The 15,587-nt window shown below is 49.0% G+C and overlaps 1 protein-coding gene, 1 long non-coding RNA gene and 1 pseudogene across 2 annotated transcripts in view; 2 read left to right on the top strand and 1 right to left on the bottom strand.

Annotated features, from left to right (window-relative positions):
- Positions 1-15,053, bottom strand: part of MMP24 (matrix metallopeptidase 24) — a 41,802-nt gene extending 26,749 nt beyond the window's left edge. The window contains exon 1 of the mRNA XM_054724357.1: positions 14,826-15,053. Coding sequence (XP_054580332.1) covers positions 14,826-15,053 — 228 coding nt within the window. The remainder of the gene's footprint in view (positions 1-14,825) is intronic.
- Positions 1-15,587, top strand: part of LOC129150970 (uncharacterized) — a 58,740-nt gene that overhangs the window by 24,787 nt on the left and 18,366 nt on the right. Inside the window, exon 2 of the long non-coding RNA XR_008557762.1 lies at positions 10,598-10,694. This is a non-coding gene — a long non-coding RNA (uncharacterized LOC129150970). The remainder of the gene's footprint in view (positions 1-10,597; positions 10,695-15,587) is intronic.
- On the top strand, positions 12,260-12,359 carry LOC114234491 (U6 spliceosomal RNA; annotated as a pseudogene).

The raw sequence follows: 15,587 nt of genomic DNA, 5'->3' as shown, positions 1-15,587 counted from the left end.
TCTGACCTTTACAGCTCAGTTAACCAACTCGAAGATGTCTGTCACCCTTTAAGTGCTGAAAGAGGTGTAAACCCAGAGGAAAGTGAGAAAAGTCTCAGAGCGCAGAGCAGGGACCAAAATAGCTGGGCTGAACCAAAGATGTACTAGTAGCGATCACAGACAGTAGAGTGTGATTGGTCTGCTGGCCACAAGGCGGGATTTGGTTCTTGAGAAACCAAAGCGGAGACATTCAGAATTAGTGGTAGACAAAGGAGAGAGCAGGGAATAACAAGGAGAAAAAATGTGGCCCCAAGAGGGAAGAGAGTGGCAGACAGCAGAGGTGGTGGTAAGATTAGAAGGGGCAATGGAGGCAGCAAGAAGCAGACCAACTGGTGGTGGTGCTGTTTGCTCTTGGAAAACAGACATGTTCATGGGTGGGGAGGTAGGGGGGTGTGGGGAGGGAGAGAAAGATGTATCAGTTAAAATCGTGTGAACTCCTGGAGGTATGCAGGAGCATCACACCTGGTTGGATGGGAGCTCAAACCACTGTAAGACTTGGAGGAGTGGGAGATTGGTCAGGATCAGGTGTTTGATCAGAAATGCGGTGGGGAAGGTGTTATCAAAAAGGCCAGAGGTGATGTTTATTAAAAAGGACTAGGCAGGAAGGTGTCAAATTTGAAAGCATGGACTAGAATGAGGGAGAAAGAATAAAGGAATTTGATCAAAGCATTAGGGTAACCAAGGCCATAATCTAGGGTGAGGATGTGAGTGACAGGAACAAGGCATTGGTCTCAACAAGCACAGGAGGTCCAAGTCCGGTTCTAGAGGCTGCATGTGTAGAGGGACGGTGGCAAACTACAGCATGGCTAAGGGAGAGTGACCAGGAAGGCCAGGGAACCAGGAACCATGTTCTGTGGGGAAAGATGAGGCTTTGTAGGCTGAAGAAGAGAGCTGCAGGGGACATGACAGTCTTCAAAAGTCAAATGGCTACGGATGAAGGAGATTTATGTTCTGGTTGGCACAGTGCAAAACCAAGACTGGCATGGAGACAACAGGGTATAGATCTTGACTCATATAAGAAACAACTTTTTAACAGAGATGTTCTAATTATAAGGACAATTATAATAAGGTAGCTACGATTTTTAGAACACCTACTATATACCTGGCATTGCGCTAGGCACTCTAGAATGTGATGACCCCACGAGGTAGGAATTATGATCCCTGAATTGCAGATGAGGAAACTGAGGTTCAGAGAGGTTACGTAATCACCCAGAGCACAAAGCTAATAAGTGGCAGGATTCAAACCCAGATACATCTGAAACTAGGCATTCCTTCCTTATCACAATTCTTATCACACAGTGCTGTAATCATGTGTTGATTCACGCGTCTCTTCTTCTTGACTATACAGTGCCTGATGGCAGGGCCATAGTCTGTCTTCTTTATCATTGTGTCCCCACACCTAGCCCCGGGCCTGTCATAGATACATGTTTATTGAATGAAGATGAGTGGATGTGTTCAGGGTCAGAACCAGTTATAGAGCAGGGTTTCTCAGTCTCAGCACTATTGGTACTTAGGGCCAGATGATTCTGTTACAGTGGGGGGCTGTCCTGTGCACTGTAGGGTGTTTAGCAGCATCCTTGGCCTCTACCACTAGATGCCAGATGTCTCAGACATTGCTGAAAGCTTCCCTGAGGTAGACAAAATTGCCCCCAATTGAGAACCACTACTATAAAAGGATTCCTATGTAAGGCTGCCTTGAATATCCTCTAAGGGTCCTTTCAACCCTAACTTCTGTTTTAGGGGAAGCATAGGCATTCAGTCAATAGCCTCTTGGGATGAGGTTCAGAGTGAGAGCTGGTTTTCTTATTTGGGCAGGTGGCCATGAGCAGGCTTGATGTAGGATGTAGAGAGCAGTGAAGAGCGAGACAGCTGAGTGCATGTTCAGGGTCAGGGTTAAGAGTGTACACTCTGGAGACAAACTGTGCTGGGTTCAAATCCCAATTCTTTCATTTACTTGTTACATGACCTTAGGCAAATCATCCAGCCTCTCTACTGCTGACTTCCCTCATCTGCATCATGTCATTAGCAGGTGCCTCATGGAGTGGTTGTGAAATTAAGTAACATAATACATGGTATTAAGAACTCAGCAAAAGATAGCAATAATAATGACTAATGACTATCATTTTCCTGGTAGGAGACAAACAACTCTAATCACCACACTGTACTGTAGCCCCAAACACTAAGAATGTGTTCCTCAGTGTGTAGTCCTGTGTGTCATGGGTTGTCAGCATTGCATCATCTGGGGAGCTTGTTCAAATTGCATATTCCCAAACCTGAGCCTAGATCTACGGTACTAAATCAGAGGCTCTGAGGTTGGGAACTGGGGATCTGTACCTCAGGTGTTTCTGTTGCCTACTAAAGTCTGAGAACCACTACAGTAAGGACCTTTGGGAGTGATGACCCGGTGCCATGAAGAAATGTGTCACCTCTAATTTACTAAGGCAGAAAGAATGTTACCCACTTAGAAAAGCCGGCACCTACCCTCTGTGCCTCAGTTCTGCTCGCACCCTTGGGTCTTTTGCCTGCCCACCTCCTGGGCCAGTCCTAACTTCAGTAAACAGCCCATCAGAACCCCAATCTTGAGATTCCATTGTGTCATTGCGTAGTAGCATCAAGAGTGGCCCAAGATCATCCTTCCCCATCCATTGCCACATTAGCTCAGTCCTTACAACTGGGTGTTTGCCTCAGTTCCCCAGTCTGGTACTCAGGTCTTAAGCTGAGATTGCTATGATCCTAATCTGTTTCTTAGGGTCTCAGATTCCTTGCCTGGTTCTCAGTCCCTTCCACAGAGCGAGACTCTAGTCCCTAACTTCTATTGCCTAACTTTGCTCTTTTCAGCTGAGTATCCTGGTGCAAATGACCTAACTTCTTTTTCTTTGTCTGTTAAATAGAGGATGATAAAAGAAGGCTTGTTAGGCCTGGCTGGTGTGGCTCAGTAATTGAGCGTCAACCTATGAACCAGGAAGTCATGGTTCGATCCCGGGCAGGGCATATGCCCAGGTTACAGGCTCAATTCCCAGTAGGGGGCATGCAGGAGGCAGCTGATCAATGATTCTCTCTCGTCATTGATGTTTCTATCTCTCTCTCTCTCCCTTCCTCTCTGAAATCAATAAAAAAAATTTTTTTAAAAAAACGGGCTTGTTAAGAGGATTCAGTGAGATGATGCACTGTGGTAGGTAAAATAATAGTCCTTCAAAGAAGTCTACATCCTAATCTCCCAAACCTGTGACTATGTTACCTTACCTGGCAAAGGAGAGTTGACAGATGTGATTAAGTTAAAGGACCTTCAGTGGGGAAGATAATCTTAGGTTACCCAAGTGGGCTCAATGTAATCACCAGGGTTCTTAAGGAGGCAGGAGCATCAGAGCCAGAGAAGGAGATGTAGTAATATAAACAGACGTCAGAGTGATGCCATTGCTGGAAGGGGCCACAAACCCAGGAATGTGGGTGGCCCCCAGAAGCTGAGAAAGACAAGGTATGAATTGTCTCTAGAGCCTCCAAAAGGAATGCAGTCCTGCCAACACCTTGATTTAAGTCCCATTTTGAGCTCCTGACCTCCAGAACTGTAAGATAATACGTCTGTGTTGTGGTGATTTGTTTCAGCAGCAATAGGAAACTAAGATGCATGTAAAGCATTGAGCAGGTCTTGGCACACAGGATGCATTCTCACAATGTCACTGTCTGTGTTCTTACTCCCGCACTCTCCAGCGATAGATTGACCCCTTTGGTCATTGCTGCCAGAACAAGTCACTGTGTCTTTTTGGTGATACCTCAGAGATCAGCCCTATCACTGTGTCTTTTCCCTCCAACTCCTGTCCCACGGAAACCCCGTTTCCTCCTCTACGCATACAACTGAGGCCCCAGCCTTGCCACTGAGCCCACCTGAGTTATAACTAATTTTTGAATACTTTAAATTTGAAGGCTTAACCATTCAGGTATCTAGAAAATGCACTGGTCAGCCATACTTAGAGAGCATCTAATTTAGCATGCTTGTTTTGCAGAAGAGAAAAATAAATCTGAGAGAGGGAGAAATTACTTATCTAAAATCAAAGAGCAAGTTGGTAGAGAAACTGAAAATGGAGCCGCATGTCCCTGCTTCCTAGGGAGGGTTCTCTCTGTCATGCTACACCCTCCACACTAGCTCTGGTTTGCCTCCAAAGGCTGTGTGTTCCCCGCGGCCCCCCCCCCCCCGCCCCCAACAGCCTATCTAAAAAGGGCTCTCAGGATCGCCCACAATGCCCAACTTAGCTTCTTGACAAACACCTTAATGGCGCGGTGTTGCCTCTTGGCTGCCACCAGCTCTTGAGTGGGTGGTAAGTGCACTGGCGGGAATTCCCTGGTGTTCTGCACAATGTCCTTGGCCCACTCCCAGGAGGCCACCACAAGCCAGACGAACACCATGCCCAGGGAGGTGGCACATTTGGGGTTTGGGGTCAGCTCTGGGATGTCTGAGTTTTCCAATGTGGGGAGGCTTCCTCCCAAGGCCAGGAGTGTGGCAATGCTCTCGTTCACTCTGGAAGAAGTGAGGAGCCTTAGCCTTCCTCACCCTCTCCAGTGCCTTCCTGCAAACCTGCTCGTTTCCTGTGCCTGGGGCTTGACTTATTAATGAGTTAGAAGAGGGAAGACAGAGACCATGGTGAAGCCTTACTTTCTCAACTCTAACAGGCAGATGGCTGAACTAGATAACCTGAGTAATTATATAAAGTTCTATTATTTTAGTTTAATTTGATTCAGTATGGAGCCTACCTTCTGGTTTCTCACTGCCAGTCTTAAAATCCAAGCTCCTTATCATGGCACTCGATAAGCTTTTGCCATTTGAGCCTTATCTTCTGTCTTTATATCCTTCCCCTTTATTGTCCACCCCAAGGTCCCCCTACTCTAGCTACAGACCTTCTTGTGTTGCCTGGACCCTTTCTGTAGGTCCCTTCCTCTGTACCTTTTTCATCCCCTCCCCTCAAATGTCTTCCCTCATGTATTCTGGCCTCTCCCTGATAAACTATTAAATATCCTACAAAATGCAACTTGAATGCCACTTCACTTGGGAGGGCTCTCCGGGGTCACAGGGACTCCATGCTCCCAATGGCATCAGATGCACCCTCACGAACAGCATCTGTCACAGCACATTGTAAGTAGTGGTTCACGTGCCTACCGCGCCCCCCCCCCCCCAATGAACTCTTCCTTATACAGCCTGGTGGGGGAGGTGGACATGGAGGAAGGATTGAATGTTTCCTTGCAGTTGTGGTAAGTGGCGTGAAGGAAAAGGAGAAGGTGCTATGCCAGTGTATGACAGGAGATGCATCTGTGATGTAGGGATGGCCTCCCAGAGGGTGTGACACCTCAGCTGAAATCTGGGTGTGAGTGAAAGAGGTAAAGGTGGAATCATGAGTATCCCAGGAAAAAGACTATCTTATTGAATTCCTGAGATGGGAAGGAGCCTGTGCATTAGAAAAAAGGCCAGGGTGGCTGGAGCTTACTGAGAAGGTGGTACAAAAAGAAGCTGGCAAGGTGGGCAGAACTCAGTGATACCGGGCCTCAACCTTATTAGGCATCCTAGTGGGTGCTGGCTACAAGGGGGTTTGTAATACTATTCATTCTACTTTCATGTGTCTTTCAATTTTTTCCATAATAAGAGCTAAAAGGAAGAAGTAGTAGTATAGTAATAGTAGTTTTAGCCTTTATCCTAAAAACAAATTTATTTATCTATCTATTTATTTATGAGAGTGAAAGGGAGGAGGAAGAAGAGACGGAGAGAGAGAGAAACATCGATGTCAGAGAGACACATCGATTGGTTGCCTCCTGACTGGACCCGGGAATTGAACCTGCAACCCAGGTACGTGCCCTTGACTGGGAATCAAACCTGTGACCCTTCAGTGTGTGGCCTGACGCTCTAACTACTGACCCATACCAGTCAGGGCCTAAAAGCAATTTTAAGCAAGCATGATCAGGTTTTTTGTTTGATTTTAACTTTTTTTTTTTAAATATATTTTATTGATTTTATTACAGAGAGGAAGAGAGAGGGATAGAGAGTTAGAAACATCGATGAGAGAGAAACATCGACCAGCTGCCTCCCGCACACCCCCTACTGGGGATGTGCCCGCAACCAAGGTACATGCCCCTGACCGGAATCGAACCTGGGACCCCCGAGCCCGCAGGCCGACGCTCTATCCACTGAGCCAAACCGGTTTCGGCTGATTTTAACTTTTTTAATTAAATATTTCAGGAGTCCAAAATCATATAAAATAATAAAACAAATGTTGGATAACCACTACCCAGCTTTGTTAAACCTTAGCTTTTGCCATATTTACTTTAGATATAACTGACCCCTTGTAGATTTATTTTTAAAAGGTCACTCTGGCTGCTATTTGAAGAAGGATTAGAGGCAGGAAAAGAGGCTGACCAGGTAGGAAGTTTTTGACATCCAGATGTGACATGCTGGAAGCTTAGACTAAGGTGAAGGCAGTGGAAGTGGAGAGACGTGGACACAGGGAAGATCCACACAGGAGGTGGGGTTGCTGGGGCTTGGCGATTGATTTTGTTGAGGCAGGTGAGGAGAGGAAGGGGTGAGGATGACTCCCATCCTTCTGGCCCTGTGTTTTTGGGGCACAGAGAACCATGCACATGAGTGCTTATGGTATATAACTGAGTTTTTAAAAGACCATTGCTAACAAAAGTTAATAGCAATGCCTTATTTTTCTCTACCTACTTTATTATAACAACATGGTATGATCTTTGAGAAAGTATTATCTTTTATGTAGATGGCTTTGCTGTTATCCTATATATCATTAAAGTCTGGTTCAAAGTTGGCTTTTAAAATGAATGCATGGAGTAATGATGAAGAAAAACTAGTGAAAGACTTGAATGGAATCAATGCTGAATCCAGAGAACCTAGATGATTTGTTCCCAAATCTCTCAGCTGGAGAGGGCCAGAGCTGGCATTCACTGCTTTTATCTACAGCTGTATCCCTAAAACAGGTACACAGACCTAAGTTGTGCTAAGAAAGGTGAACACATCCAGGGCAGGGGTCAGCACCCAGAGCAGCTTCAGAACAGGCCCCAGTCCCTCCACCTCCTCAACATGGCTCTGAGCGGGTCAGTTCTGTGCTCAGAAACCTTTAATGACTCCCCTCAGCCTTGGGAAGAGAGCCAATTTCACAATCTGCTCTCAGCCTCCCTTTCCAGCCTCTTCTTCTCATACACTCTTACTGGAAATAGCAAGTAACTCAATGCCCCAGGCACAGCAAATGATTTACTGCTAACTAAACATGCCACACACTTTTGTGGAGCCTTGGTTCATGGTTTTTCTTTTGTCTGGACCCCCCCGCCCCCCTCAACATTCTCTGTCCTTCTCTTCTCTCAATGTCAGCCTTCTTTCTAAAACATTCTCTGACTTCCCCAACCTCAGCTGGGGACCTCATTTCCTTCCCCTTCAGTGTCTCTCCAGACCTTGTTTATACCTCTAGCAAGCATTCATTTATTCTTCCAAAAAGGTACTGATTTTTATGAACCAAGCACTGTTCAAAGAAGTTGGTGGGGGACACAGACAATGAAATTAATTTTAAAGTGTTTATCAGGTGTCTTGAATGTGCCAGGCATATACTAGATACTGGGGAGACATTGGCTGCAGTCTATTAAGAATTCAGTTCCTCTCATTTTGAGTTCAAACTATATCATATCATAAGGCTAAACATTTCCTAAGATTAATCTCTTTGGTATAATTATAATTTACTTTTATTTGCTCTAAAACTACTTCTTCAAGGACCGGAGTGGGGCATACCTGAAAATGGAAAACATTGGCTAAATGGCTATCACAGTAATCAAGAACAGGACAGTCTAGTGTAGAGGGAAAAGCACTCAGACCATGGACAGAAAATCTAATTCCGGTCCTCTCTTTACTGTTTATTAGCTACACATGGGTCCCGGATAAGCTATAGATCAGTCACATCATCTCTCTGAATCTCTGTTTGCTCTTCTATAAAGTAAGGACAGTATTTTCCCTGTCTACCTCATGCCATTGTTGCCAGGATCAAGAGTTGCCATGCACATGGAAGTACAAAGTACCCTGCAGTAATAAAAAACCCCCACAGTAATTGTAAGATAAAATGAATTAAAAACACAGGGACTATATTCAGGTTAGGTAAAAGGAAGGAATTCCCAAGAGTGAATTTTTATTTATTTACTAGAGGCCCAGTGCACAAAATTCGTGCACGGCAGGGAGGGGGGGTAGCGGGGGGTGTTGTCCCTCAGCCCAGCCTGCAGTCTCTCCAATCTGGGACCCCTCAAGGGACCTTCATTTTTTCCTTCAAGAGTGTGGTGGAAAAACCCTAGATTACCTTCTTGGATTCTTATAACCCAGATTACCAAGAACACTGCAATTGGTGGCCTACAGGGAGCTTAGCCAATGAGTTGTCAGAAAAGGTATTTACTCTCAAAATGGTTTGGCTCAGTGGATAGACCGTGGGCCTGCAGACTGAAGGGTCCCAGGTTTGATTCCTGTTAAGGGCATGTACCTTGGTTGGAGGCATATCCCCAGTGGGGAGTGTGCAGGAGGCAGCTAATGGATGTTTCGCTCTCATTGATATTTCTGACTGTCTATCCCTCTCCCCTCTTCTTTGTAAAAAAAAAAAAAAAAAAAAAAAAATCAATAAAAATGTTTTTTAAAAAGGTGTATCCTCTGCAGCTCATGCAGCCCCTGGGTTGTGCCCACTGGCCTAGGGGCGTGTCCCTGCCACCCGGTGGTGGCTGCCGGGGTCTCCGCACACCCCAGAGGCCAGCAGCCATCCCCCTGTGGAGGGCGCTAGGCTGGGGGCGTGGACACAATCTGCCACTTGGTGCTGGAGCTTGGAAAGCCTCTGGGGCGGGGTGGGAACATCCCCATCTCCAAACGCCCCAAGGCCAGCAGCCAGCCCCACCATGGGCCCCAGGCTCGAGGCTTGTAGGGACCCTGGGCAGCACGCAGCGGTGGCCGCCAGGGTCTCGGCAAACCCAGGAGGCCAGCAGCAGCCCCTGGTCCTGGGCGCCTGGCTGGGGGCATGGCCCCAAACCGCTGCTTTGTGCAGGAGCCTTTGCAAGCGGCTTGGGGAGGCCAGCAGCCAGCCCGACCATGGGCCTCAGGCTCGGGGCTTGCAGGGACCCCGGGCAGCACACAGCAGTGGCCACCAGGGTCTCGGCACACCCTAGAGGCCAGCAGCAGGCCCCCCCCCCACCCCCGGTCCTGGGCGCCTGGCTGGGGGCGTGGCCCCAAACCGCCCTGCAAAGGCTCCTGCACAAAGCGGCAGTTTAGGGCCATGCCCCCAGCCAGGCGCTCAGGCTGGGGGCTTGCAGGGACCCCGGGCAGCACACAGCAGTGGCCGTCAGGGTCTTGGCACACCCCAGAGGCCAGTGGCAGCCCCCGGTCCTGGGCGCCTGGCTGGGGGCTTGGCCCCAAACCGCCGCTTTGTGCAGGAGCCTTTGCAAGCCGCTGGGGGCGGGGCGGAACATGTTCCCGCCTGCCAGGTTGCTTGGCGCCTACACCCATAGGCTCTGAGTGGCCAGGGGGCGTTCTGGGACCCCTGCCGCTCAGGACCTAAGCACGGGCCTACAGGCTAGGAGCGGCCTGGGTCCGGAGGATGTTTCCTGGACCCAGGCCGCTCAGCGCCCGCATATGCAAATTAACTGCCATCTTGTTCGCTCTGATTGGCTGTGGGCGTAGCAGAGGTGCGGTCAATTTGCATGTTTCTCTATTATAAGGTAGGATTTTTTAGACAAGAATGAAGATATGCTGGAGGCCATGGTAACACTGAAATACGTTTTGGCTTGGGAATAGTGCTTCTTAATAGGCCTACCCCACCCCTAGACTTATTTAGGGCTCTAACTTTCCTTGACTTCAGATACAAACCGAAGAACATTCTGCCCAGAGCAGATTCCTCAAGCTGGTCTAGAGGGCAGGAATCCATTATGCCCTTGGACTAGGCATCACTCTGTTACTTATGTGGCCTGTTTGATTGGCTTGTCTCTTTCTGCCTGTACCAATCTTCCTCAGAATCAATGGGAAACTGGGAGGGCCAAAAAAAACTATTTGTGGGCCATTCTACTCCGCTAATATGAGAGATGCTTTAAATAAACCAAACACAGGAAGCCAAGAACCCCCCCTCTCAAAGTGCAGAATACAAAAGAAACAAGAAAGCAAAGGAGAGGCGCTCTCCCTCCCAGGAGCATGCCCTCCCTGCCTTTCTCTTTCCCTTTCCTCCCCTCCTCCCCTCCCCGTCCCTGCCCCAGGCAAAAAAATAAATAAAGCAAAGGAGAAAACAAACTGAATGAAATTTCTTTTGTCTTTGTCTTTTGGTAATGAAAGATGAGAGATATGGAACCAAAAGCCAGAGATGGTGAAAAAGCTTTCAACTAAGAAGTCAGGAAACCAGGGAAAAGTTCCCAATCACCTACTATCAGGTTTAGTGTACTTGGGCAATTCACTAATGGCAATTCAAGAAATATCTAAGTACTACTATGTGCTTATGTGGTGGTCTCTAAGGTCATGGCCACCTCTCTCTCAATTCCTCTTTATTGTTTGTCCTACCACTAGATGACAACCTACCTAATGGGTTATGAAAGAACTCAAGGGTGAAATTGTGGAGCCACTGCTGAAAGGAATAACTCTGTTTCCACTGAAGGAAAAACAGGTAGGCAATAAGTCCCATCCCTAAGGAGGGTTTTAGAAAGGACCTGGAGATCCACATGCCCATGAGCATCTATTTCAGATCCATGTAAACTTTTGGCATCAAGGATAAAGTGCAGAATCATTGAATGTTTGAATACTTAACGATGAGCACTGGTTGTTGGGGATTGTGTTACATCTAAAAACATAAAGTGTTTTGGTTGGGGAAGGCCCTGCCTAAGAACCATAACTCCCACCCCGACAAATAATGTTTAATTATTTAAAAAACTTAAGTGACAAACTGGCTGAGGCTGCCTCAAACTATTCCCCTGAGAAGAGAGAAATAAATGACGAGAGAAGTCAAGGAAAGTTTCCTAGAGAAGCAAAGCTTGGGCTGGAACTTTAAGGGAAGGATGCAGATGGATGGGTGGAGGTGCAGACATAAACAGCATCTGTAGGTGTCCAGAGAAACCTGGGTAACTTGCCTTAAGATAAAGGAGAGCCCGGCCAGTGTGGCTCAGTGGTTGAGCATCGACCTATGAACCAGGAGGTCACGGTTCAATTTCGGGTCAGGGCACAGGCCCGGGTTTTGGGCTTGATTCCCAGTAGGGAGTGTGCAGGAGGCAGCCAATCGATGATTCTCTTATTGATGTTTCTATCTCTCTCTCTCCCTCTCCCTTCCTCTCTGAAATCAATGAGAAAAAAAAAAAAGATAAAGACAAGCCTTTCTGGAGTAAGAATATGCACCGATGAGCAGTGGGCAAGGCAGCCTTCTAGTAAGGAGGTAGGGTGGAGTCTGACTCCAGAGGCTCCAAAAGAGAGAAAGAGGAGTAAGCAACATTACCTGCTGGTTGAAAAACTACAATATTTCTATAAGGTTTCAATCATGTGATCTACTAGTACACAATAAAGGGATAATTACATGCAAATTGTTGAGAGAAGCTGTGGATATAATTAATCTATCGGAAAGTTTTGGACAATAGATAAGGCACTGAAAATGGAGACATCATGGGATTAAGGGCGGTGCTTTTATGAAGGCCTGAGAACTCGGAGATAGGAAACAATAGGTGGAAATAAATGGTCACTTCACTGAATGAAAGGCGATTAGAGTGCAGGGGCCCCAAGAGACTATGCTGGGACTTGTCTGATTTAAATTTTTTATAAGTGATCCCGAAGAAGTAGAGCAAAGTGAAAATTTCAGGACTGCAGATCATATTAAGCCCTTTCAGGTGGGGAAATGCTTTGCCAAAGGAGAGCGTGAGAGCTGAAGCAAAGGTATTGAGTGGGATGCAACATGGCAGGTCAACGTCAATGTGGGGGGATGTAAGGTAATGCACTCGGATAAAAATAATCCACGAACTGGGTGTTGTGTTCCAGGCTATCAGTTTTGACCCGGGAAAGGGATCCGGGAGCTAGATTGTCTCCTAAAGGCAGTGGCCTAATGTGTTGGGGTCAGGAAGGTTGGCAAAGGAATAGGCAGAAGCAGGAAGGAACCTGAAAACCAAAGAGGAAATCATCCTTCCTTTGTGCAAGACTGCAGGGTCCCACATCTAGGGACAATGGTCAGGTTTCTATCTATTGAAAGCTAGGGTGCTTTCTTCGGCAGCACATATACTAAAATTGGAACTATACACAGATTAGCATGACCCCTGCGCAAGGAGTAGATAAAAAAGAAAGGGCCCAAGGATAGCTAGAAAAGGGCAACAAAAATGACCCAGAGGATGAATACAGCTAATCTAGCGGTGGCCTGTTATTAGGGGCAAACTTAAGTGTGCAGTGACACAGGCTAAGAGAGGTGGGACAATCAAAGCCTATAAAACTAACAAGGATAAGCAATGGATACAACCTTCTCTCCAAATCCTGACACATTCAAGCAAACAGCCTCCTCTTAGTGCTTGAAATTTCACAGGAATAAAAAGGTTTCAGAGTTTAGATCATCTGGCCCTATCCTTCCATATTTGAGATGGCAAAATCCATGCCTAGAGAAAGCAAGGAAATGGCCCAAGGTCACAGAAACCACCATGGGCCACAGTCAGATTAGAAGCTAGGCTTCCTAAATCCCAGGTCAGGATCTTTCCACCTCACCCTGTGCACTCAGGAGGACTAAAGGAATCCTACTTTTTATAGTGTATAAACCCATGATGTAATGCAAATGCATTACGTTGAGATGTAATAAAGATGAAACACAGCCTTAGCTGGTTTGGCTCAGTGGATAGAGCGTTGGCCTGCGAACCAAAGGGTCCCAGGTTCGATTCCTGTCAAGGGCATGTACCTCGGTTGCAAGCTTCTCCCTGGTTTGGGCCCTGGTCAAGGTGCATGCAGGAGGCAACTAATGGGTGTGTTTCTCTCACATTAATATTCCTCTCTGTCTTTCCCTCTTTCTTCCATTCTCTCTAAAAGTCAATGGAAAAATATCCTCGGGTGAGGATTAAAAAAAAAAAAAAAAAAGATGAACCACAAACAGGCTAGGGAACATTTTCATTAAAAGTAGACTAACAATTATAAGATCTTTGAAAGACAACTACCAAATGGGGCTAAAAAGACTCTACCTACCCTAATTTTTTTTTAAATCCTCACCCAAGGATATTTTTATTGATTTGAGAGAGAGAGAGAGAGAGAGAGAGAGAGGCGAGAGAAATATCAATCAGTTGCCTCCTGTACATGCCCCAACTGGGGACTGAATCCTGCAACCTAGGCATGTGCCCTGACTGGGAGTTGAACCCACCACCTTTTTCCTTCCTTCCGTCCTTCCTTCCTTCCTTCCTTTTTTTCTTTCTTTCTCTCTTTTTTTGGTGCTCAACCAACTGAGCCACCCGGCTGGGCTACACACTCTAATTTTTTTGGATCATGTACCCATGAGAGATTGAAGAACACTATGGATTCTCTCCTAGAGAAACACATTTGCACATACAAACACAATTTTGCACATAATTTCAGAGAGTTTATGACCCCCTGAGTTCCATGCCCAGTTCCCATTCTGGCAGATTCTTCTGAACAAATAGACTACCTGCTTCAACAAGCATACTCTATCTCTTAGAATTTACTAAGGCAATCACGCTGATTTTCCTCAGCAAAAAAAAAAAACAACAACACCACTATCCCAACTAACATCACTTACTAGAATGTAGACCTCTAGGTTGGAAGAGACCAAAGAAATTACCTAGTCCATTGTCTTCACCACCATATGATATAAAACAAAGTTATGGTTACATATACGGAGATGAGAACAGCCTGCCTAGGTTAGAATCCCAACTCCATCACTCACTAGCCCTGTGACCTTGGGCAATTTGTTCTCTATTTCCACTGAAGGAAGGACAGGTGGGCATGTAAAATGGGAATAATAATTGCAACTATTTCCTAGAGTAGTTATGAGGATTAAACAGGATACTAATCTATACACAACATAGCACCAGGCCTGGCATGTAGTTGAGTGCTCATTACATGCTAGCTGGCATTATTGTTATTATTATGCATGTATCCGTGCAAGTATGCATGTATCCATCCCATCTTCTCCTGGAGCTTTTGCTTGCACATGCCAGTAATGAGCAGCTCACCGCCTCCTAAGCTGGTTGAGCAGCTCCGATTGTTACAAACTTCTTCTTATATTGAGCCGAAATTTGCCTTCTTGCAACGCCCACCCCCACCCCTGCTGGCCCCAGGACTGCCCCGTGGGGCCACCAGAGCAAGTCTATCCTGGCTCCACGTGACAGCCCTTCGGGTATGAAGACAGTGATGGAGTCCTTCCCCGTCCCCTCGCCCCCACCCCACCCCACCGCACCCCACCCTCTCGTCTCCAGCTTGAACATCCTCGGGTTCTTCCCCAACCCACAGCCGACTGGCTGCGCTTACTATTTACTCCGAGGCGGCGTACGGTGTCCCTCACACAGAGTCATGCAGGCCACACACCCCACGGCCGCCACGCAGCCCGACCCTCCCCGCCGCCCGCGCCGCGGCCGCTGTCCGCGGTGCTGAAGCGGCTCCAGGCCCCGCGGCCTCGGCACAGCCCTCCAGCCCCCGCCCCGCGACCCCAGGCGCGGACCCCCGCCCCGCCACCTCCACTCTCCAGCGGCCGGCGCGGCCCGGCCCCGGCGCCGACCCAGCCCCCGCCCTGCCCGGAGGCCCCGCGCCCGCGCCCGGCCCCGCGCACCAGCCCCACCTGCCCGGCGAAGGGCGCCTCCGCCTCGGCCGCCCGCGCCGCCGCCGCCGCCGCCGCTCGGTCCCCGGCCCCCGCCGCCGCCGCCGCCGCCCGCGCGGCGCCCGGGAGGCAGCAGAGCGCGGGCAGCAGCAGCAGCAGCCTCCCAGGGGCCCGCCAGCGGCTCCAGCGCGGGGCCCGGCCGGGCGGCGGCGGCCCCGGCGCGGCGCGGCCGCCCCGGCTCCTCGGCATCCCCGCGGCGGGGCCCGGCCGCCCGGCTGCGATGGCGGCGGCGGCGGCGGCGGCGGCTCCGGCCGGGTCCTCCCGCTGCAGCCGCTGCGGAGCCGCCGAGTCACGGCGCTGCGGACACGCGCCTGGCCCGCCTGTCTTCGCCGCCGCCGCCGCCTCGGCCGCCAGCGCGCCCCCGCCTCCGCGCGCCCCGCCCCGGCGGGGGGCGGCCAGGGGCGCGGGGGCAGCACCCGGCGGGACCCGCGGGGGGCGGTTCCGCGCCAGCCCTGGGGCACTGGTCGGGGAGCGAGGCTGGGGAGGGGGCCGCAGAGGCCAAAGGAACAGCTCCGGAGGCAGGGTCCAGAGGGGTGGGGCTGCAGGAGGGGGGTCTGAGGGGCAGCCCCGAGGGAGGAGGAAGAGGCTAAACAAATAATCCTGGAGACAGAACCACGTGATGGCTCCGGGGAGGATACAGGGGTCGAGGGTCCGAGGCCACAGGACTGAGTGGGGGGGATGAGGAGGGTGCCCTGGGGTTAATAATGGCGAGATTGGAGAAGA

This window comes from Eptesicus fuscus, chromosome 12 (genome assembly GCF_027574615.1).
Source record: "Eptesicus fuscus isolate TK198812 chromosome 12, DD_ASM_mEF_20220401, whole genome shotgun sequence".
Classification (NCBI taxonomy): Eukaryota; Metazoa; Chordata; class Mammalia; order Chiroptera; family Vespertilionidae; genus Eptesicus; species Eptesicus fuscus.
Note: the sequence above shows the minus strand (reverse complement) of the source record. Positions and strands in the feature narration are given on the sequence as shown.